A 22,950-nucleotide genomic window follows, 5' to 3' on the forward strand; every position below is an offset into this window, starting at 1 on the left:
CGACTGAAGTGCATGCACACAGTGCTAATCTGAAAAACTAAGATGCCAATGGCCTCAGTGTAGATTTACTCATCTCACATAGAACAGCATAAAACACTCAAAACATTTCTGTGCCTAAAACCAAGCAGACAAGGCTTCTGGCCTGGGTGCCATCTATGAGCAGTGATGTTTGTGCAAGACTGTATTTTCTGGGCAGCCCGTTTACCTTGTACCCTGTGTACACAGAGAAGGGCATAGTTAAGGGCATCCAGTGTGCTTGGTTTACTATGTCTTTCCGATGGGAAGTATTTTTTCATTTCTTGGACAACCGTTCGAAGTTCTTCAGAAACTCTTTCAATCTTGCTGTTCACTGTAAGATCAAAAAAAAAAAAAAATTCTAAATTCACATTTTGGATTACAATAGGTCAGTTTTCATTGAACAGCGTATTTCGGGCCATGCCTGCTTTCTGAGCACTTAACATGAATCAGCTCATTCAGTTCACAGATTTATTATCCCCTTTTTACATGTGGGGAATCACAGGTCAAGAAATTGGTAAACATCAAACCTTTTCTACTGTTTGATTCCCACTTCAGCCTAGAGTCAGCAATTCCCTAAGCACTTTTTATCTACTTAATATAGTTAATTTCCTTTAGTGTCTCCAGGGTATTTCATTCCAAGCTGCTGGAGACTCCCGGTAAACTTTTTCCTAGGCTTACAAACAAAATGCAAAAAGATGGAAGCCCGTCTTTCCCTTCTACTGCCCCAGCAAATAACAACAAACTCATCAGATCATTTCACCTGTTGCTGGTCTGCACCAATTTGCTCCGCAGCTCGCATTTCTGGCTCCATAGCTCAGCAGCATCATTCCCGGGGGCCTCAGGACCACTGGCCTGTGGTCCTTCAAGTTCATGACGCTGATTCCCCCTGGGGTTCTCAGATTTACCACTGGACCTTTCTACATCTTCACAGGGATCCATCTTTCGCCCAGCAGCCCTCAGTCAGTCGCCTGCTCTTTGCTACTTAGCAATCGGCGACCGAACCGTATTTCTCATTGTGGTCCATGCCATCGCCTTAGAAATGTCAGTCATCATTAGCGGGCAATTACGGACCCTGCTCCTCCGGGGGCACTTTTCTCCCCAGTATTTCCCTGCAATTTTGGATGTCTCCGCTCACCGGAAATCCACCCTGGAGGGGGAGGGTGGAAATAAAAGTGACAAGTGTCAAGAGAAACACAATTCGATTCCGGAAGCTCGGCTGTAGCTCCTAGGGTGGGCAGCCCTGGGGGAGACCCCGGCCCCGACAGCCTCAATAATCGCCGCGCACCCAGGAACAGGACCGAGCAAGGAGCCACTTGAAGCATAAAATTCCCACAGCGCAGGACACGCTTGAGGCGACCGCGGCCGGCGGGCTCCGAGCCCACCCGGCCCCAGCCTAGCACTCACCCGCCGCCGCCGGCGATGCTCAGCCCAGCGGACCCGACCGCGCGCGGTCTTGAGGCCCGCCGCGTGCCAGGCGACCGCCAGCACCACGCCCCCCTCGCGCCACGTGACACGGTTCCGCCCCCGCGGAGCGCGATTGGCCGCCGCCGCCAGCTCTACGGGTCCCCATTGGCCCAGGGGCGGGGTCCGCGCCGGGGAGCCCGGGTTACATAAGGGGAGGCGAGGGAGCGAGGGCAAAGGCTTCAGAGGCCGTTACGTAACGCCGGGGATTCGGCCTGAGGACCGCCCATAACTAATCCTAGTGGTCGGCGCGTAGGCAGGGGGCGGAAGGAACCTGAGGAGGCCCTAGTCCCCGCCCCCTTACGGCGTCGGGGGATGGGCCACGGGGGCCGCCGGAGCGAGCGTGGCAGTGATAGGACGCCGGAGCCACCAATCACGAGGGGGCGGGCCCCGAGCGGCAGGGTGGGCGGGATCGGCCCAGCCTCCACGTGATTGGCAGCTGCACCCCGCTCCAGTACTCTTGCCTGGAAAATCCAGTGGACGAAGGAGCCTGGTAGGCTGCAGTCCATGGGGTCGCTAAAAGTCGGACACGACTGAGCGACTTCACTTTCCCTTTTCACTTTCATGCACTGGAGAAGGAAATGGCAACCCACTCCAGTGTTCTTGCCTGGAGAATCCCAGGGACGGCGGAGCCTGGTGGGCTGCCGTCTATGGGGTCGCACCTTAGCTGCAGCAGCAGTAGCAACCAGGAAGCGCCAGGAGGTGTCCGGGAGAGTGGAGCCGGCGGGTTGGGCATCCAGAGGAGGCCCCTGGACGTCCTAGCGCAGCGCTTTCCTTATGTCTTCTCGAGTTCCCGTCGTTTCCATCTTTGTTAACGACCTTCTTTCTCTCACTCCTGCCGACACTGAGCGGCTGGGAGGACCCAGGCCGTGTAGCCGACTGGGAAGATCAAATCTGGTTTTCAGAAGTGGAATTCTCACAACTTGAAACATTTCCCTCGTCTTCCTAAAGATTTCATTTAGCAACTGGAGAAAGACAAGTGTTTGTAAAAGACACTATTTTGGAAGGGAAAGTGTAGAGAAGCCCTTTAAAAAACACAGAGGGCTCTTTTTAATTGTGTCTCGACTTAGCTGAAGTGTGGGATGCTGTGCAGATATTCTGTGCGTCTCCAGTGCCTGGTACAGAAACCTTCAGTATTGGTTGGATGAATTGAAGCAATTGTGCATAAAAGAGGAGGGTAAAACGGAATGTGGCAGGTCATATTAGGTATTGAATGCATGTGAGCATGTACAGTGACTCAGTCGTGTCCGAATCCGACTCTGTGACCCCACGGGCTGTAGCCCTCCAGGCTTCTCTGTCCTTGGGATTATCCCGGCAATAATACTGGAGTGGGTTGCCACTTTTCCAGGGTATCTTCCCCACCCAGGGATGACCCACCGTCTCCTGTGGCTTCTACATGGGCAGGCAGATTCTTTATCATTAGCACCACCTGGGAAACCTGGGTATTAGATAAACCACCTTATTTTTTCAAATGATATTCACTCTCCTCTGAAGCCTTGTTTTGTTAAACTGCATTTATTCAGCAAATATTTACCGAATGCAAGTCTGGGGATTGCAGGTTTTGATGAAGAACAGAGAGTTGTTTTCTACACATTACGTTTGAGATGTGCGTCATACATCCAAGCAGAGTGGTCAGGTAGGCAATTGGATTTGCCAGCTGGGAGCTTAGGGGAGAAACCAGGGGTGGAGATACGGCTTACATTTAAGGGAGTCATCAGAGTCTCTATGGCGTTCACAGTGGTGGGTGAAACGGTGTCAATGACAGAGTGCAGACAGAGAAAGGCCAAAGACCAAGCGTCAGGGTATAGGGAGATAAGGTCAAGCAAAAAATAAGGAGCCATAGATAAGGTTGAAAGAAAGCCAGGAGTGTGGGGTCCTGGAAGCTCCATAATGAAGCATTTCAAGGAGACAGCTGGCAACTGTATCAAATGCTGGTGACAAGCAGAGTGAGACAAAGGCAGAGAATTTCCTGTTGGCCTTCACCAAGACGATGACCTTGGTTACAGATGTCTCAGTGGTGTGGATTGAAGAAAAAGAGGACGTGTGATGGTGAATACCGGAAGACATAGGAAGGAATTTTGCTGTGAAGAGCTATAGATAAGCATTTGTTGACTGGAGGCAGGGATGCGGGGATCACTATTAAGTGATGGCGTGATCCAGTAGGAGGTGAATGAATCCAGAGAGGTGAATGACACAGAAAGGAAGAGCTGCAGACAAGAGGCAATGGCTGAAGAGAAGTCCTTCCTGCGGTTGGGAGTCCACAGTGTTGCCCAGAGGCAGGGACTTCTGCCAATGGGATTGTCCGTGTGGCAGTACAGAGTCAAGTAGATTTCTAAATGAACTTAGCTATTTAAAGGATGAGGGGAAAAAATATTTCCAAATAATTTTATTTGGTTTATTTAGTAAATTCTAGTTTTACAGGTTGAATTTTCTGCTACTATGAAAAGCAGCTCAGTTGGAAGTTTGCTAATTTTTTAAATGAGCTAAGCAGTCTGGTCAATTTTAAAGCAAATAATTAATCCTCGTTCAAAACCAATGAAAAAACTACTATACTTTAAAAAACATTTCATTCGTGATGCAAATGTAGAATTATCGTGTAGGGGACACAACTCATTAGACGAGATGGTTGGATGGCATCATCAACTCAATGGAGATGAGTTTGAATAAACTCTGGAAGATAGTGAAGGACAGGGGAGCCTGGCATGCTGCAGTCCGTGGGGCCACAAAGTCAGACACGACTGACTGAACAAGACAAGGGGAATCTGCCCCCATTTTTTGATGGTAATGTCAACACAGAGGAAGATGTTCATAGAGGTTCCACTTCTCCTTTGGGTGACAGGTAGGACTCCCTTCTGAGGTGAGCTACGGTCAACTAAGTCACTTTGGTCGATGAAATGTGAGCAGAGCTGCTGGCTCCATATCCAGACAGGGGTTTTGAGAGCCAGTGCACAATTCCTGATGGTTCCTTCCTTCTGTAGTGATAAACTAAAATGAATGTTTACAGGAAGTTCCCCATCCTGTCTGCAGGAGCTGATGATAGCGCCTTCCCGCTGACTGGCATCAGACACAAAGCACAAGCGAGGAAAAAACTTGAAGCCGTTGCGATTTTGGGGGTGTCTGTTACACAGCACACTTCCAGCATATTGAGTGCTAACAGATGGTGACCAAAAATACCAGCAAGTCCAGCAGATGTGTCTGGAATGATCCCTGGGTGGGAGATGGGGCCCTTCTCTGCAACAGTTAATGACAGGAAGACCATGAGGAAGGAGGGGTTTCCTTGTCTGGTGAACACTGAGTTTGAGAGGCTTGTATCCAATAGGCCAGGAATCATCAGCAGATTAATGAATGGAGAGATCAAGAGCAGACAGATTGCCTGAGGGCAGGTGGTTAAGTAGAATGAAGAGAGAAGTTGGCTGAGGTCCCACCCTAAGGAACCCTGACATTTAAGGGATATGCAGTTAAAGAGGAGCTCATTTATGGTAGATTTTCCTTTAAAATCTTGAAAATGATACCAAGGGTTCACATGTATTTCATTCTCTCAAGGTCCTGAACAAAAGGCAGAACTCTCAGTGCTTTTCCAGGGACATGACTGTCTGCCAGACAAGAAAAACAGTCACCATTTACCTGAGGCAATGGAAAGAAGTCAACCTCTTTTTCATCAGATTCTACTGCAAACTGGCATTTCATTGTAAACATAAGTCTCCTTCCACCCATATTATATTGTTCTGTAGGGGTTGTAGAATAAGTGTGGAAGCATAGTCAAGGGGAAAGAGATATGCTGAATGAAAACAAGAGACACGGTTTGGAGATGTCCATTCCCCACCTGGGTCAACTTCCCCATGTCCCATGTGAGCAGCTGTTTGATCCACCACATACTGGCCAGCTCTGCACAACTCATTTCCAAAAGACCATCTATTTAAGAAACTCAAAAGCCAAATCCTGAGTGTTTCAGTGACCATAAGGAAGTTAGTTCCCCAACATCTCCTCGGCTGAAGAACACTATTTTATACAGGGAGTGGGGTGTGAGGAAATCAGGGTCCTCAGGCAATGAGGAAGGGGAGTCAGGGTCTGTAAGGGAGGGGGTGAGCAGTAGGGAACGCCATTTCAGGACTTGGACCACATGCTACTCCTCTATCAGGGACACAGGCACCAGAGTTATGTTTATAAACACTTTATTCAGTTCATTATAGCGGGTGAGTTCCCAGCTAAACACACAGATACACAAGTTGGGTATTCCTGGGTTAATGCAGCAGCCAGTGGGTTACATGGGACCAAGCACCAAAGCTGCAGAATCAGACCTGGCAGAGACCTGAGACGAGGGTGGGCCACTGTCCAGACACTAACTGCTGTCCCCTTCTCCCAGCAGGGCACACCACAAGGCACATCTTCAACTTCATACCATTGCACTGATGTCAGGGGAACAGATGTTAAAGTGGAACCTGGGTCCTGATGCACCTTAACTGCTGTCGCTTTGTACGTCACCAAGTAGCATGTGAATGAGACTTTGTGAACATTCTGGTCACGGTGAGCCCCAGGGTGCTAAGACTTCTTTCCCCCTCAGTGCCTCCTCGCCTCTTTTCATTCCTACCTGACTTCTTGACCTTAAGCCACACACTCTGGTGTCCAAAGTCTCATGTACACAACAAAAGTCTCTCAGCTGACAACACCTCTGCCCAAAGCAGAGTCTCATGCAGAAAGTCTGTGACGTCAAAGAAAGTGTCTCTTGTTAGCTGTCCCCTGGGAAGAGGGTCATCTACCCTGACCAATGCCTAGTAGAAAGTGAAATTTACAAGACAGATTTAGACAGTGGAATATGGATCACAATTAGAAACAAACTCCAAGAAGCTGTTGTCTATGGAGACTGGGCCAGAAAATGACCTGTCTACAGACAGTCTCACGTGAAGGCTACAAAATTGCTGCTCACATATTATTAGAAACATACTGGAGCTTACAGCTGATCATGTGCAAACTGCTGAGTAAAACGCCTCCCACAGGTAGGAGACGGTCAGCATCGAGCTCAAATCTTCTCTAAACCTCAGGAAAAATGCTAGATCGGAAGGGCAGTTGCAAGACCTACACCCTTTCAAGGGCAAGAAAGGCCTGCCAGGATGTCAGAAGTTCACACACAACATTACAACTTTAATTCTGAAGGGCACCTTGAGTTCCACTGGTCACTTTTCTGAATTTATCTGGCAGGAACAAACTTGATGTCTGACTGGGATTTAACTTTTTGGCAAGATAGAAACTTTGGTCACAGCCATCGTTCTATAAAAATGTTTTAGAGAGGTTATTATTTCTGATTAAAACAATATTTTTAGCAAGTGATACATAACAGTAACAAGAAAGTAAACATCTTCATATCTAATGTAAGAGCAAAAACTCTTTACCAGTATCTTATTTTAAAATACAGCAAAAGTCAGTAGTGTCTATAAACAGTAGAGAGTTCTGCTATAGGGAATCAGAAAAAGAGCAAAATAAGGCACAGATTTGTGTTAGGCAGTGGTGTTCTTTCTGGAAGGCACAAATTGGAATCTGATTACCCAGAGGTTTAAAATGAGGGTAATGTCATATGATGAGGACAGTTAACTTGGAACAAATTTCCTTAACTGCAGTCAATGGCAATTAACCAGACAACATTACTGCTAGGTTATAACACTCTGCAACCGAAGAAGTCCTCTCCATCAGCCCATTTGTAAATCTGAAAAGGCACTGTGCAAAACGGAGGCTGGGCTGACCACGCTTCTAGTTTGGAGTGCATATTACAAAACAAAGGCACGTCTCCTAGGAAACAAACTTTACAGTCACTAACAGAAAAATAATCATTTTAGACAGAACAGTAGGCGAGCTTGATAATATAGCAGGTTCTAAATCAAAAGTCTTGAAGAGGTTTCTTGAACAGCAGGCTGGAGTTTCACTGGTTCTTCAGGAAGATATACTCCACACTAACAAGCAGAGGAGATTTAAAAAAGGAGAGGGGAGCGGGGAGAATAGTTGTTTAGTCTTTCAGTGCAAACACAGAATAAACATCAAACACTACAGTCTAAGTGTGAACAGAAATTCAATTTCTGGCCAATTTCCTACTAGCAGCTTCTCTACATTTTGTGGAAGATTAGAGGAGGCTGCCAAAAAAAGGATCCAAGACACATTTCTTTAAATAGTTCTCATGTTCTGGGCTACTAATGGCAATGGGCTGTTCCAATACTGTCTACAGTAGTACTAATGGTTATAATAATAGTATTAATGATAGTGTGGGTGTATATTTGTTCCTTTATATAACTATTCTTATTATATGCCAGGCACCATCCTAAGCACATTTTATATATTAACAGCTTTGTCCTCATAATAAACATATGAGATAGGTAGTAGTTATTATTGTCCCCATTTTATAAATGAGGAAATTGAGGTTCAGAAATAAGAAATTACTTGTTGAAGGCCACACAGCTGGATGGTAGAGCAGAGTGGATCAGAAGTAGCCCATGCTCTTCATCACTGGGCTGTACTACTTCTCATGAAAGGAAATATCTGATGAAAGTTATACAGAGATCAAACTTATGGATCAGGATAATGTTTACGTTGAAAATCTCAGATTCAGCACTCAAGTATTTACAACACTTACTAACGAAAAGGAAAACCTTTGGGATACATTAACATCTCCAAGAGAACTTTTATTCTGAGCTGTTGTACATGGAGTCAAATGTGAACAGACAAGACTTTCTGCAATGAGTTTGGAGCAGGAGAACTCACCGACGATGATGATGATGATGATGACCACAACGGTGATTCCTATCGCCCACATCTGTAACCAAACATATGTCCACTTCACATTCAAACCCAGAGATTAACGTGCCAACTGAAGAGTATCATTTAGTATCATTCTAGTCACAGAAGGAGAAATTAAGGTGCCCACCCATCCCAAATAGTCATAATTATTAAGGCCTAAACTTAATGTTCTTATTAATGTTCAGATAGGTGCTAACGCTCACCATCTGCTTTTTTATAACACGTTCAAATGATTTATGGTCCTAGATAGGCATCTGTCTGTGGATACACGGATTAAGCCTGTGTCAGGTATCAGAAAGTGTCACTCTTCAACCCAGGAAGGGATGTGACCGAGGCCCACTTCTTTGGCAACCACGTGAACTCTGCTTTGGGCCCTGCTCCTCACGTGGTGCTTCCTGCTTTTCTGTGGAGCATGCTGTAGCTCTCCAGCACCTCTTTCCTTTTCCCTGGAGCCATCTGCACCTGCATGCAAACTGACCTTCCTGTTCCAGCCCTCTCCTGTCAGTCTGTGTGCAGGGCTGGAAGGGGCTGCAGTCTGTGACTGATTCTGGACCTGCTTGTTTCTACAAACTTCTGAAGGTCAGCCACAAAGCATGGAGCATTCTCAATTGTGGGGGCAGAAAAAGGATATGTAGTCAGAGTTTTAGATTCAAAGTCAATGCAAATTTCTGTGTGGGAAGTCCGATTCATCTCTAAGGCTCATGAAAGTCCAGTATTTGTAGCCTTTGTCTACCCCAAGACAAGACGGTGACTTGATATAAAGACCAGTTAAAAGCGAAGTACCTTGCAATTCTTCCACCAGTATTTTCTCTTCAACTTGGCAGCACTTGTTTCAAATTGGGAGGCTCCTGCTTGTAGCGCATCTGCACGGTCATCCAACTCAGAGAGCTTCTGGTCTCTTTCCAACACTTTATCCACATTGACTCTCATGATGTCCACCACCTGATGAATATGATCACATTCAGGTACAAGTAAAGGAAAGAAAAATGCAACTCATCAACGAAGTTTACTGGCATTTTTTTTTTCCAGGTCAACTCTTTACTCTTTTGAGTCAAACTTTCAAAAGAGAAAAAAGGGTTGACTGTTTCACAATAAAAACACTCAGCAAACTAGGACAGAAGGGAACTTCCTTAACATGTTACAGGGTATCTGTGGAAAAACCCACAGTTAACATCCATGCTCAGTGGTGAAAGACAAGGAGGCCCACCTTCAGTACTGCTGTTCAACACTGTACTGGAAGCTCTGGCCAGGTAGGAAAAAGAAATTAAAAAGCATCCAAATTAGAAAAGCTTCCTGGTGGCTTCCCTGGGAGCTCAGCTGGTAAAGAATCTGCGTGCAATGCAGGAGACCTGGGTTTGATCGCTGGGTTGGGAAGATCCTCTGAAGGAGGGAACGGCTACCCACCCCAGTATTCTGGCCTGGAGAATTCCATGGACTCTATAGTCCATGGGGTCGCAAAGAGTTGTAAACGACTAAGCAACTTTCACTTTCCTTTCAAATTAGAAAAGAAGTAAAATAATCGCTGTTTGTAGATGATTCCACGTACAGAAAATCCCAAAGAATCTACCAAAAAACGCTACTAGAGTTAGTAAACAAACCCAGTAAAGTTTTAGGGTACAAGATCAACAGCCATAAATTAGTGTGCTTCCATAACTAGCGATGAAAAGGAAATTAAGAAAACAATTCCATACAATAGCACCCCCAAAAATAAAATACCCAGGGATAAATTAAACCAAGGAGGCCAAAGACTTGCATGCTGAAAACTACAAAACACTGCTGAAAGGAATTAGACCTAATGAAATGGGAAGACATCCCACATTCATAGGTTGAAAGACTTAATTAACAGTGTTAAGATGGCAAAACTCCCCCTAGTGATGTACACATGTATAGATTCAATTCAATCTCTATCAAAATTCCAATGGCTTTTTTTTTGCCTAAATGGAAAAACTAGTCCTCAAATTCATATAGAATTCCAAGGGGCCTTGAACACTCGACACAATATTGAAGAAGAAAAACAAAACTGGAGGAGTCACACTTTTGAGCTTCAAAACTTGGTGCTTAGATAGCCACATGCGAAAGAATGAAATTGGACCCTTACCTTACCTCACGTGCACAAATTAACTCAAAAAGGATCAATGACCCAAATACAGAGCTGAAAACTATAAAACTCTTAGAAGAAAACATAACTCTTTACAACTTTGGCTTTGGCTATAGATTTGACCCCAAAAGCAAGAGCAACAAGAGAAAAAAACAGATAATCTGGATTTCATAAAAATTAAAGTCTTTTGTGCTTCAAAAGACTATCAGGGATATGAAAAGCCAATCCACAGAATGGCAGAAAATATTTGAAAATCATATATCTGACAAAGATTTAACATTCAGAATATACAAAGAACTCTTTGTTAACCAACATTAAAAACAGACTACCCAGTTAAAAAACTAGTAATGGTCTTGAACAGACATTTCTACAAAGAATTTATACAAACAGCCAACAACCACATGAGAAGATATTCAGCATCTCTGGTCAATAGGAAATGCAAATTAAAACCACAAAGAGTTACTAATCCATACTCATTAGGTTCAGTTCAGGATGGCTATAATCAAAACAGTAGAAAATAACAAGTGTTGATGATAACGTGGAAAAACAGGAACTCTTGGACATGGCTAGTGGAAAGGCAAAATAGTGTAGCCACTGTGGAAAAGCTTGAAAGTTCCTCAAAAAGTTAAATATAGCATTACTATGGCGATGGTTTAGTCACTAAGTCATGTCGACCCTTGCGACCCCATGGACTATAGGTTGCCAGGCTCCTCTGTCCATGAATTTCCCAGGCAAGAATACTGGAGTCGGTTGCCATTCCTTCTCTAGGGGCTCTTCCCTACTGAAGGATTGAACCTGCATCTCCTGAATTGCAGGTAATCTCCTCCATTGCAGGCAGATTCTTTACCACTGAGCCACCAGGGAAGCCCTTAGATACATAACCAAGAGAAATGAAAACAGATGTCCACATAGAAGCTCACATGAAAATGTTTATAGAAACACGATTCATAACAGCCAAAAGGGAAAAACAACTCAAAAATCTACCAACAGATGAATGGATAAACAAACTGAGGTATCCATCTGCAATGGAATACTATGCAGCTACAAAAAGGAATGATGCACCGACAGACTCCACAACTAGGATGAATGTCGAACAAATGATGTGAAGTTAAAGAAGCCCGACACAAAGGCCACGCATTGTATTATCCCTTTCATATGATACATCCAGCAGAGGCAAAACCACAGAAACAGAAAGTCAATTAGAGGCTACCACTCTGGAGAAAGAGGGAATGGGAAGTGATTACTAAATGCCTACAAGGTGTTCTTCAGGTGATGAAAAAACTGGAACTAGACAAAAGGAATGGCTGCAGGGCATTGTGAATACACCAAATACCACTGAATTATACACTTTAAGGTGGTTATGCAAATTTCCACTTCAGTTAAAAAAAAACTCTCTTTGGTAAAGGAAAAGTACCAAAGGGAGGGAGGAGATCTGTGTCTACCTCTGGCTAATTCATGTTGAGGACTGACAGAAAACAGCAAAATTCTGTAAAGCAATTATCCTTCAATAAAAAATAAATTAATTTAAAAAATGTACAAAAAAAAAAAAAAGGACCCAATTTGAGTTTGTAAGTAAATAGAAGTTTCATGGAAGATGGAATTAGAACGGGTTTCTTAGCATGAAAATGTAAACAATTCAGAATTTAGTTCATAAACAAAACCATCGGACCAAAATATTGCCATAGGATTTAACAATGGGATCTAACATTAGTTTAACTCTGCTTTTTAAGATAGCCTAATGCAGAAAGACCAACACAGCCTTGCTTAGCTATGATGGCTTTTGAAAGAGAAGGTTAAAGTGAAGGTGCTCAGTCGTGTCCGACTCTTTGCAACCCCGTGGACTGTAGCCCACCAGGCTCCTCCGCCCATGGGATTCTCCAGGCAAGAATACTGGAGTGGGTTGCCATTTCCTTCTCCAGGGGATCTTCCCAACCTAGGGATCGAATCCAGGTCTCCCACATTGCAGGCAGACGCTTTAACCTCTGAGCCACCAGGGAAATACGAGCCTGAATTTCTCAAATAGTCTTCCATTGTAGGTCTGCGTGTATAGGGCAGAAGAAAAGACGCTCTGAGGGCCTCCCAACCTAACATTTCTACAAACATAGATCTGCTGGGTTAGAGCAGTTTTCCAGCACCTGCCTCTTGCACAGTACTGGATGGCAATTGACAGAGATTTGCTGGGCTGGGTAACTGGTAAAAAGCATCCTGATGAAAAATCTGGTCAGAAGGATTCATCCTGGCTTCTGCAATCTACAGACCTCATCCTTAAGATTTTATTCTTTTATAAAGCAGTTCTTTTTTCTTCTCTAATGTTTAATTTATTGTGGCAAAATATACATCACCAAGTGATTCTTGGGAGGGATGTCCTCAGGGAGAAGAGCCTGTACTTTAGGTGTGTGATTTGGTTAAAGGAAAACAAGCTTGAAACCAGGAGGATGTGACTTCTCAGAAGCTTAGAAAAGGGGTCCCAAACCAGTAGGGGACAAATTTTTGTTATAGTTAGGATAGTCCAAATTTACTTTACGTTCACACTTCTATGATACTTTTCCTAAACAGAATTATTCCCAGAGTGTTCTCATGCTGGCTTGTAATTCAGGTTTTCCACATTTCAGAGCAATACCTCATCCACTTGATTTTGTGTCTGCTGAAGTCTTCTACTACTGCCAGCGGCAGCGCTTGAACCTGCAGGTGCATTTGTAGTCCTGAAACATGTAAAGACACAGGCAAGAGTAAGTTAGGATTCCAAACACATTTCTGTTAAGTATGCGGATATTTTCCAGGACCCTCAGTGTTAGAAATTTCAGAACTAAAGCAGAAAATGAACATCTTTTCTGCAGCAATGAACAAAGGTTCTAAAGACATCTCTTCTAATTCCTCTAAAATTTCAAAGATTCACCCACATGTTAAAAGTGACTGAGGTCTAAAGTGAAGGTTTGATAGGCTCTCCTTTGTATCACTGAAGCATCTGATCCTCACATGAAAGTCAAAGTGTTAGACATTCAGTGACCCCATGGACTATAGCCCACCAGGCTCCTGAGTCCATGGGATTCTCCAGACAAGAATACTAGAGTGAACTGCCATTTCTTCCTCCAAAGGATCTTCCTGACCCAGGGATCAAACCCAGGTCTCCTGCATGGCAGGCAGATTCTTTATCATCTGAGCCACCCGGGAAGCCTGATCCTAAGATAGGTAGATGCTATGTTCCCATTTTTTTTTTTATTACTTGTTTTAAGGTATACAGCTACTTAAATGCACTCAGTACTCTTCTGATCTTTTCACTGTGGCAAGAACTGTCTTCAGAGTGGTGAACAACTACAAAACACCCTTTTTCCAGTACAGAGAAATAGACTCACTTAGAGAAACAGAGTGAGGAACACTAGGATGCAGGGAGTGGGGGCGGTGTGAGTGGCAAAGATAAGATGAAGCAAGGCTCCCTCTCTTGAAAGGTACTTCTTTTAACATCCTCATTGAATGCTTTACTTTTCCCCCAGACAGATCTTTTTTGAGCACTCTGGCTTGGAAGTCCTAATTGCTTCCATGACTTGGTTGGCAGTACTTTTGATTTTTCAGAGATACCTATATACAGTCTTGCCTACAGCCTTGCCTTATCCTACAGATCCTTCCTATGTCTTAGGTCTCTTCCCTGTGTCCTTCCTACAACACCCACTGATTCATTGATTCAACAGACAGTTAATTTTATACCTACCATGTGTCAAAGATTAGGGATGCAGCAGACCCCAGCCATGCCCTCAGAGTTTACTGTCTGATAGATAACAGCAAAGGGTCATGTACTATGCATTTGCTGCAAGCATTTTCTCATTTAGTCCTCAAAACTCTTTGAGGGGGCACTACTACTATTAACCTCATTTTACAGAAAACTAAAGGTTTAGAAAGTCGACACCACCGGCTGCACTGGAGCCTGTGTTAGACCAGGTTCTGTTTAATTCTACGATCTAGAGTTTAACTGCTGCGATCATTTGGCACAGCAGCCTCAAGCAGGAACCCTCCAGAGGAGGGGTGACCCTAGTTCCGGGAGGAACCGTGGGAAAGCACCCATTCCTTTCTCTGTAGGTGAGCAGGTTGAGGCGGGGGACAGCGGGTCTTTGTGATTCCTGACCCTTAGCGTTCTCTGAACTGTTACCACGGGAAATTCCTGTTTTCAAGGGCCACTACAAGAATGCTTCTGCTTAAAAGGAGAAGGCCCACAGCTCTGCGCCTGAGTCCACTCAAACCACAGGTGCTTCAAGACAGGGCGGAGGTCCTTCTTCCCCTTGCAACTTCCGGAATCCAGCCCAACACCAGGCGGGGAGCAGGCGCTCCAGGACGAGGGCTGCAGTCACAGCACCCCTCAGTGAACTTGGGGGGCAAGGTGGGAAAAACAGGACGGGGAGGGGAGGTCGGAGATGAAGCAGGGCTGGCGGTGAAATTCTCCCTACCTCTAGGAAACCCCGGCTGCCCCGCCCTCACCCGTTCCGCGTCCGCCCGACTGCCGCGGGGCCCTCAAGGGCGGCCGGCGGGGCCGCAGTGCCGACCTGGCCCGTATGCAGACCGCACTCCCCGGGGCCGCCGCCCACCCCTAGGCCTTGGGAGCCCCCGCGCATAGGCGCGCGGGGAGCGCCCGCGTCCGAGGGGCGGCGGGCGGGAACCGGGCCGGGCCGGGGTCCCAGCCGCGGGCCGAGGTCCCTCGGGCCCTCGGGCCCTCCGCGCCGCGTCCTGTCACTCACATTTTGGCGGCGGAAGCAGAGTCTCAGGATCGGCTGACTGGCGCTGCGGGACCGGAGGCCGGGGACCTGGGACCTGGGCGCGGTGCCGGCGGCGCAGGGGCGATGACGTCATCGGGAGGGGCTGACGGGGTGGGCCGGGCGCGCGAGGCCGCGAGGGTCGCGCCGGAAGGGGGCGGGGTGTGTCGAGGGCGGGCGGGGTGTGTCAGGGGCGGCCCCCTTTCACCGAGCGCTGCGGCCGGTTGCTGGGCGACTGCCGGCTGTCACTGCCCGCGCCAGTGCTGGCCTGGGGCACTTGAAAAGGCACCATGGAGATAAATGAGGGTGTGGGAGTTTTACGTTATTCTGGGCCCGTGAGTTATTCCTCTGACTGTGACAGCATCGGAGACAGCCCTTGGGCTTCTGCTTAAAGTTCCAGATTAATCCAGTGGTCCTGGAGACGCCACATTTTCGCAAGAAACTTGTTAAAATGGGAGGGGAGGTTCATTCATAGTATTTGTTACAGGTGTTGATTGGATTAGGCTTCCTTTTCGTGTGTTCATTTGTGACACAAATATCTGTCATTGCACAGATCTTAATATAATCTCTTCATGGAAATCTTGATATCAGGGACTGTACTTTCTACCTTTCTGTATGTATTTCAGGACACCAAGCACATAATAGGTCCTCAGCTTCTGAATTTCCGGTTGAGGCTGAGGCACAAATCTGAGTAGTGATTTACTATGCAAGGAATTTCAGTTGTACTAAAAGCGTTCCTACCAGCAAAGGCAACTCCAGCGTTAAACAGTACACCAGTAGGTCAACTGGCAGAATAGATGAAAAATGAAAAAAAAAATAACATCAAACTGTCTTTTCCGATTCCAAATGGGATTTGAAAAAGAAAATATTAGTGTATATTAGAATAAGAAAGAGAGTGTCACATAGGTGAAATTCGGATTGAGTTAAGTAGCTAACAACTTTCCAGGTATTGGAGGAACAAATCATATGAACAAAGAACAGTGAACCTGGACACGATTTGAACAGACCAACCAAGGGGTGCAGGTTGGGGCACAGATGAAAACAAGACTTGAGTAGAGAGTGAAAATAAACAAGAAAGGAGAATATCATTTCAGTGCAGTGGGCTCTAGAAATCACTGAGGCTTCATGAAACTGGGTGATCTATCATGCAAAACTTGTCTGACAGCAGCTCCAGAATGGTTTAGATGGAAGAGGGACCACCAGGGACTTGAGTTTCTGCAGTGAAAGGGAAGGAGACTGATGCCAGGGTTCCAGAAAAGAAGGCTGGGCTTAGTAGTCAGCTGAAAGGTGCATTTTTAAAAAGTCAGAGGGCTTTAACTGAAAAGGTGAATTTCAATCCGTGTTGTCTTTCCCGTAAGTGCACTTAGGCTGAGAGGTGCCTGAGAAGGTATCAATAACTCAAGGACAGTGAATATTGATAGATGTATACACATAATATACACATAATCTAAAGCTCTTTGAGATCCTCCTTGAATCCAATAGTGGACAAGCAAATGTTCTAGGAACAGTGGCTCTATTAAGGAATGTTCTCTTTCCTGGACAGATCTGAAACTATGTAGCATTCCATGTCAAAACACTGCATCAAGATAGAAGGAACTATTTGAAATGATTTTGTAAGGTTTAAAACCTGCTGATCACCTTGGATTTCAGTATCAGGTGAAGTTAAAGCAACACACACATAGTATGGGGAAATTTTCTTCATTTTTAATTTACAGCAGAAAGAATATAAAGCATTCAGAAAACATTTTCCATATTTTAAGGGCAATTCAAAACATTTTGCATGGTTTCCAGCAGCTGAGTTCTTCAACAGATCCATTGATTCAATGATGCTTTACATGCACAATTACAAAAATAAAACTTACAAAAAAGAAGACATCTAGACTAGTTTTACATGCAAGTCTCAGGGACCCCCCATTGGGCGCCAACTACTGTGTGGAACTGCCATAAGCGACCGTGCAGCCAGAGAGGGGTTCGAGTTATTGTCTCGATTTCGTTCACACAGTACAGCTGATTTCAAATGGGTAACAAGTGTAGCAATTAAATCATCAGGAGACAGAATAAGATTAGCTATTAATTTTATAATGAGATCCTACTCCTGGCACTTGGGAATTCAGATTATCCAAGAAAGCTGCGCTTACCTATCATCTTATATTCAAAATTAAGATTCACAAACAAGAAAAAGCGGTCAGAAATGTTTCATTTCAGTGGAAGTGCATTTGTACCTCACCTGGGATTCACAGTTGTACTGGTAGATGACATTGGTAGGTTCTGAACCTACTTCTATCCTCTCCGTAAGAACGCTCCTATGTCAGTCTTTTATCTTCCAGATTATCTAGCTTACTCAGCTAATAATGTAGCATGTTGAGACATTAAAAAAAAAAAAAAGTGAGGGTTAAAGCAAATCCACTGAGGTCATTACTCCTATCAGATCGGCTATTTGTGCCACAATGGAATAAACGTCCCTAAATTCAGTATTACTAAAGGATATTCTGAAAGAGCTGGCTTTCACATTCTCTTCCCATTTATGAATGCAATTGTGTGTTTGTAAATTACTCAGTGTCCTCCTGTAGGTCAAATTGTGGGAAAATAATGGGTATTTGGGGGAACTGCAACAGTTGCAACAAAACCCACACATTTAAAAACAAAATTGAGTCAGGTCAGTTTACAAATGTACAGGTGGCTGCTAGTGGTGGGGCTGTCACCGTTGTCAAAGCTGATCACAAGCAGTAAGACATATACTGTACAGTAATTCGAGGTTGGCAGTGAAAGGAAGTAATTAAAAAACAAGTACAATTATAGAAAAGGCACCAAGAGCACTGACCCCAGTTGTTACCACAATCTTTTTGTATCTACCTTCCTTCTAAGACACCAGTTTAAAAGCTGATTTGTGAATATTTTTAGGCTTCACAACAAGCCTTGAGTTTTCACTTACAGTTGGCAGCCAGAACCAAGGGAAAAAAAAACACCAAAACTATTCTCTCAGCTTTACACCAACTGATCCTGAAACTTAACCTGGGAATTTTAAACTGGCATCAGCAAGTGCGAACTTGATTCTCTCAATTTAACATTAGTAGTTGAATTGTTAAAAAGCATCAGATTTCTTTGGCTCCTCATTATGTGGAAATAGTAATATACCATGACATTCCTACGAGACCAGTTTGCATCCTTTTAATTTGTAGTTATTTTGTGTGCAATTTTTATTACATTTTCTGATTTCCAGCAGGAGATATGAAAACGTGAGATATTTTTCTATTTTTCATCCTATTTCTTTTGTCATGTTTTGACCATTCTAAGTGTTCTTTGTTGGAGTGAGTGGATGGTGTTAAGCTATATACTGATTCATCTTAATGATTATCTGTTTAGCAAAAGTAACTTAATTTTCTTAAGCGATATCAGCATTCACATTACTTGGCACCATTGGCAAAAAAATCTTTTAAATAAAATAAAATAAACTCCTGGTAGCCAAAATTAAATGTAAACATATCCTTTTTTAAGTAATGTTACTCTGCCTTTTTTTCCTAAGTCTTAATACAGTAGCTCTTTTTTTTTTTTTTTGCAGTTTAGTCATGCTTTAGCAAAATGTTCTTCTAAAGAACATTTAAAATAAAGTACTCTTATAGTGAAATAAAGTTTTTTTTTTCATTTTACAGACCATAGCCACTAATGCTTTGCTTTTTTCATTTCTTTTTCTTGATTTCATGCACATATCTCTTTGTTTTAATATATACAATATATACAAACAATACATCCACATTTTTTTCTCGCTCATTCAGACAAAACTATACAAATAATTTTATCTTGCCATGTTATTGACCTTTGTGAATAAAATATTTAGCAATTAATATAATCCCTTTCAAATATTTTCTCACTTTCCATTTCTACCTTCTATATATACACAGAAACTGCTCAGGTTGGATGAGATATAGCCAAAAATATGGAATTTACTGGCCAGAACGCAGCACCACACTGATCTTTTAGGTGGCAAATGTCCAGGCAAGGTTCATGATTCCTTAGAATGACTACAGTTTCCAAGGCTACTAAAAAAAGCTACATGCTTTACCAACTCTTTAAGTAATTCTCATTGCACAAGAAAGTAAGGCAAAAAAATTAAAGTGCTGAACATGAGAAAAGGGATAAGATGATGACTCTCCTCGCAGGTTCTTGGGAGGTGGTGGGGACAAGAAAATAAATTTAAACTCTGTTCGCTGTTCCTCGTCACTTCCCATGCGTTACCCGTGTACCACGCACCCGCCCCCTCTGCAAACTTCCACAAAACACTAAAAACCTGAAGATTTTTAAAAGTTGCATTAAGTGTGCTGTAGAGATTGAAACGCAAACAGACAAACAAATTAAGATCAAATAAACACAGTGAAGGAAATGAGAACACACGGACCCAATAAAGATTTGTATGATCTAAGCCCTCCACTGAGAATCAATCCCCAAAATTCAGCTTCTTGGAAATAACCGACAGGTGCAGGAACAGCATTCTCTTCGTTGCTAGTGCATCCCCACCTTTTCTTATCTATATTTTTGGTATAAATATTTGTACAGTTCCACACGATGTTTGAATACAGCCCTATGTGAGAAGGAAGACGGCTTCTTCCTAAGAGGAGGAAAGCCTCTTTCGATTCCTCGTGGTGTCTTGTTTGCCCATGATCCAACAGAAGATTGAGTTCCAAGATGTCTTGCTGATCAAATTAAAAGTTGTCCATGAAAGTGCAAATGCAATGACCAAAACATTCCTGTTAAAATCCTGCAGCTGATCTCCCCAAAACTGCAGAGGGATTATGTGTATGTGTGTGTGTGTGTGTTTGTGTGTGTGTGTGTGTGTGCATGTGCGTGTTGTTGCATGTCTCTGCTAAAAACAGAAATGAAAACAGTCTGAAAAGCAGTGTCACATTGCTAAGGGATGCTGTTGTATGTCTTCAAGTTCCTTGGCCTTTTTCAATTCTTTCACTCTGGAAGAGAAACAAAACAAAATACCAGGTGATAACTATAGAGTGAAATTGTCACCAGATAAAGGAAAGGGTGTGGCCATTTCCCTAGGAAGTGAAAAGCCAAGACAAAAACCCCTCTGAGGACTGATGGCTAAGGAAACTCCTGTGAAATTGCTGGGGAAAATATTCAAGTGGAAGACTGCAGCCTTCCTGAAACTCTCCTCTATATCAAGAGCTCTAAACACAAAGCAAAACCAAAGTTGAAAGCATTAAATCAAGTCTAACAATAACGTGCTCCTTCTAGAAGTTAATTGGTCAAATAGCTCTTTTTAGCCTGGTCAACCCCCATGAATGCCCTGTGATTCCATAGGATGCAAGCTAGGGAGACTGCACACACGTTTGTTCATTAGCTTTTGATGTACCTAGGGCACGAGTTCTTGCTTTGCTCACAGACTCAAGATCCTGAGCTATCTTGAACCTGATGGGCTCCCCTGCACAACTCTGATTTTGCCCAGGTATTGTTCAGTCTTTCTGATTTTCAGAATTGTTTACTTTCCTCCGATTCCACATTGGAGCTTTAAAAGATGTTTGGGTCACTTCCCCCCGTGCCCCTGGGCAGAGAGCACCAGGGTGCAATACCAATAAGGTACTTCGTTCTGTTTATCAAATGTGTGGTGGTAAACAAATTTAAATTGCTATAAATAGTCAGGGAAAGTTCACAGCAAATTATTTGTTGCTGACTGCCTTCAGTTGAAATTTTTTAATATAAAAATTTGCCTTGGCTTTTGAATGAATATGGCCACCTGATGCATATGGGGACCTGGGAAAGTGGTTCTAAGCTAAAGAATATATTTCTCTTTATTGTCAGATAACTAAGAGCTTGCCTGACTATTGGATTGGTCAAAGGCAAGTGTGACTTTAGGGTCTAACTTCTGAAGTCAGTGTGCGCTGTGTTAAGTCATAGGTTGTTTGCAGCACTGCATGGCCTGTGGTAACATCTGTTTACTAAAAATGGGTGTGAGAGGATGATCTTAGCCACGCAGAAGCAGCAGTTTCTCTAGACACATACACTCTACCTCAATAGTATGAAAAGAAAAAAAATTTGTTTTCCCAATATGGTCCTGTACAGAGCTAATTCCCAAATACCGTTTTCTCATTCTCTAAGAGAAGGGCCTCTCCTGTTATCTTGAGTTATATGGGTAAGTTTAAATTTTATTTTAAGGCAACTGTTAGTTTCCTTTCTAGAGAATGCTCAAGTGGAAAGAAAACATTTTGAAAAACCAGTAATAAGTTATGGCTCTACTGAGGTTGGCATTCAATGAAATGGCATATGTGCTATAATAGCGATTGAAGAAAATTATATTTACCACCTCCAAGGAGAATCATTTCTGAGTATTCTGTCAAGTTGATATGATCTCTTCAAAGAGAAGATGCTCTCTTTCAGAAAAAAAGCTTTGTCATTTTATCATCACCAGAAAGAATTATAATGTTTGAAAACGTACTTCTTTGTCTGATTTATTTACTCAATATACCAAGCCCAGTTTGCTCAAACAGTGTATCTTCGAAACTATGAAAGCCTTCTTTCTTAACAGGTACACTTAGAATACCCTGCTGTATTCACAACTGCATCCAGGTATCATTTGAACTTTATGATTAAGTACATGATGGATTATTAAATTTTTGGGTACTCTGGGTCATACTGCAGTACAAAAATACACATCATTATAGGTCCCTAGTTTTGGACATGCATACTTGATAAATAAATGGCTTTTTAAAAATTGAAACATGCCATATTCTGTGTTCAATTTTTAAACATGCAGTATCTATACTAACAGTCCTCTGGCTGGAAGAATGCAAGGCATGCACCGATGCCACCTTTCCTTCTGGGCATGCAATGTACCCGTACTTGTGCAGACCTCCTTGCCGAATTACCGCAAAATGTGCATGCGACTTCGGATACGACACCTGACTTCTGCACTAGCACAGGACTCATTCACAAATGTGCAACAGAAACTCCATCACTGGTGAGACTTCTAGGATTGAAAGAACCCTGAACTCAAAACCTGAGAGCATAAACACAAAGATCTCCATTCACAATTTCTCTAGTGGGAACAGGAAGGCTTTACAAATCTTTTTTTTTTTCCTTTTAGTAAAGTCTTCAAGTTTTAATATTTTTATTTTTTGGCCACACCGCCAGCATGCGGGATCTAGGCTTCCTGACCAGGGATCGGACCCAGGTTCCCTGCAATGGAAATGCAGAGTCAGGCTCAGGTCTAGTCACTGGGCCACCAGGGAAGTCCCACTGTACAAATCTTAAGTTCATCATCGGGATGGACTAAAAAGGAACTGAATTATAGACCAGAAATGTTTTATAACAAATGTTCACACCAAAAATCTGTAATCAGCTGCTCATGTGGGTATACTGCAAATTTTTTTTAAATGGTCACATTTGTTTCTGCAGCTTTTTTTTTTTTGCTAGTTTCTTTTTGAGCTAATTAAAATGTCAACTAAGGTTTTAAAGTTACTATGTAAATATGGCGCTATGAAACTAGTGATGGCTTCACACACCATTAAGTTAAAGAGAGTTGCATGTCCACACACAGAATGACCACAATTATCAACTTAGGAAAAATGAGACACTCCTATCTCCAGATATATTTTCTAGGCTTTCCGAACTACTGAATTCCGATGGAGAATTAGTTTCACGGTACAGTTTTCACAGTCTGCTTGTGTTACAAATACAAAACATCAAAACGAATTAAATGGCGTAGGCATTTTTTAAAAGGAAATTGTTAAAGGAGAAATTAGCAAAAAAGGAAGAGAATGCACGTTCCAATAGCTTGATGGGATCCTTAGTGTGTTTTACCTTATTTAGTCCTCACAACCTCACCATCTTCTCCAATTTGTAAATAGAGAA

The 22,950-nt window shown here is 43.3% G+C and overlaps 3 protein-coding genes across 8 annotated transcripts in view; all 3 read right to left on the reverse strand.

Moving 5' to 3' along the window:
• Positions 1-1,473, reverse strand: part of PER3 (period circadian regulator 3) — a 69,156-nt gene extending 67,683 nt beyond the window's left edge. The window contains 3 exon segments of the mRNA XM_059875624.1: positions 206-349; positions 779-1,165; positions 1,423-1,473. The gene's annotated coding sequence lies outside the window, so the exon portion shown is untranslated.
• A 4,164-nt stretch (positions 1,474-5,637) lies between these two features.
• VAMP3 (vesicle associated membrane protein 3) lies at positions 5,638-15,171 on the reverse strand. The gene is given in 5 exon segments (NM_001045915.2): positions 5,638-7,421; positions 8,224-8,275; positions 9,043-9,201; positions 12,978-13,059; positions 15,082-15,171. Coding segments are annotated over 5 exon segments (315 nt in total). The 5' UTR covers positions 15,084-15,171; the 3' UTR covers positions 5,638-7,401.
• Positions 15,172-16,778: 1,607 nt separating this feature from the next.
• CAMTA1 (calmodulin binding transcription activator 1) overlaps positions 16,779-22,950 on the reverse strand; it is a 994,006-nt gene continuing 987,834 nt past the window's right edge. For all 6 annotated transcript variants that reach the window (XM_059875731.1, XM_059875732.1, XM_059875734.1 and 3 more), the window contains one exon: positions 16,779-20,054. In XM_059875731.1, the coding sequence (XP_059731714.1) occupies positions 19,991-20,054 (64 nt within the window). In that variant the 3' untranslated portion in view covers positions 16,779-19,990. The remainder of the gene's footprint in view (positions 20,055-22,950) is intronic.

The sequence above is a fragment of the Bos taurus genome, chromosome 16 (genome assembly GCF_002263795.3).
Source record: "Bos taurus isolate L1 Dominette 01449 registration number 42190680 breed Hereford chromosome 16, ARS-UCD2.0, whole genome shotgun sequence".
Lineage (NCBI taxonomy): Eukaryota > Metazoa > Chordata > Mammalia > Artiodactyla > Bovidae > Bos > Bos taurus.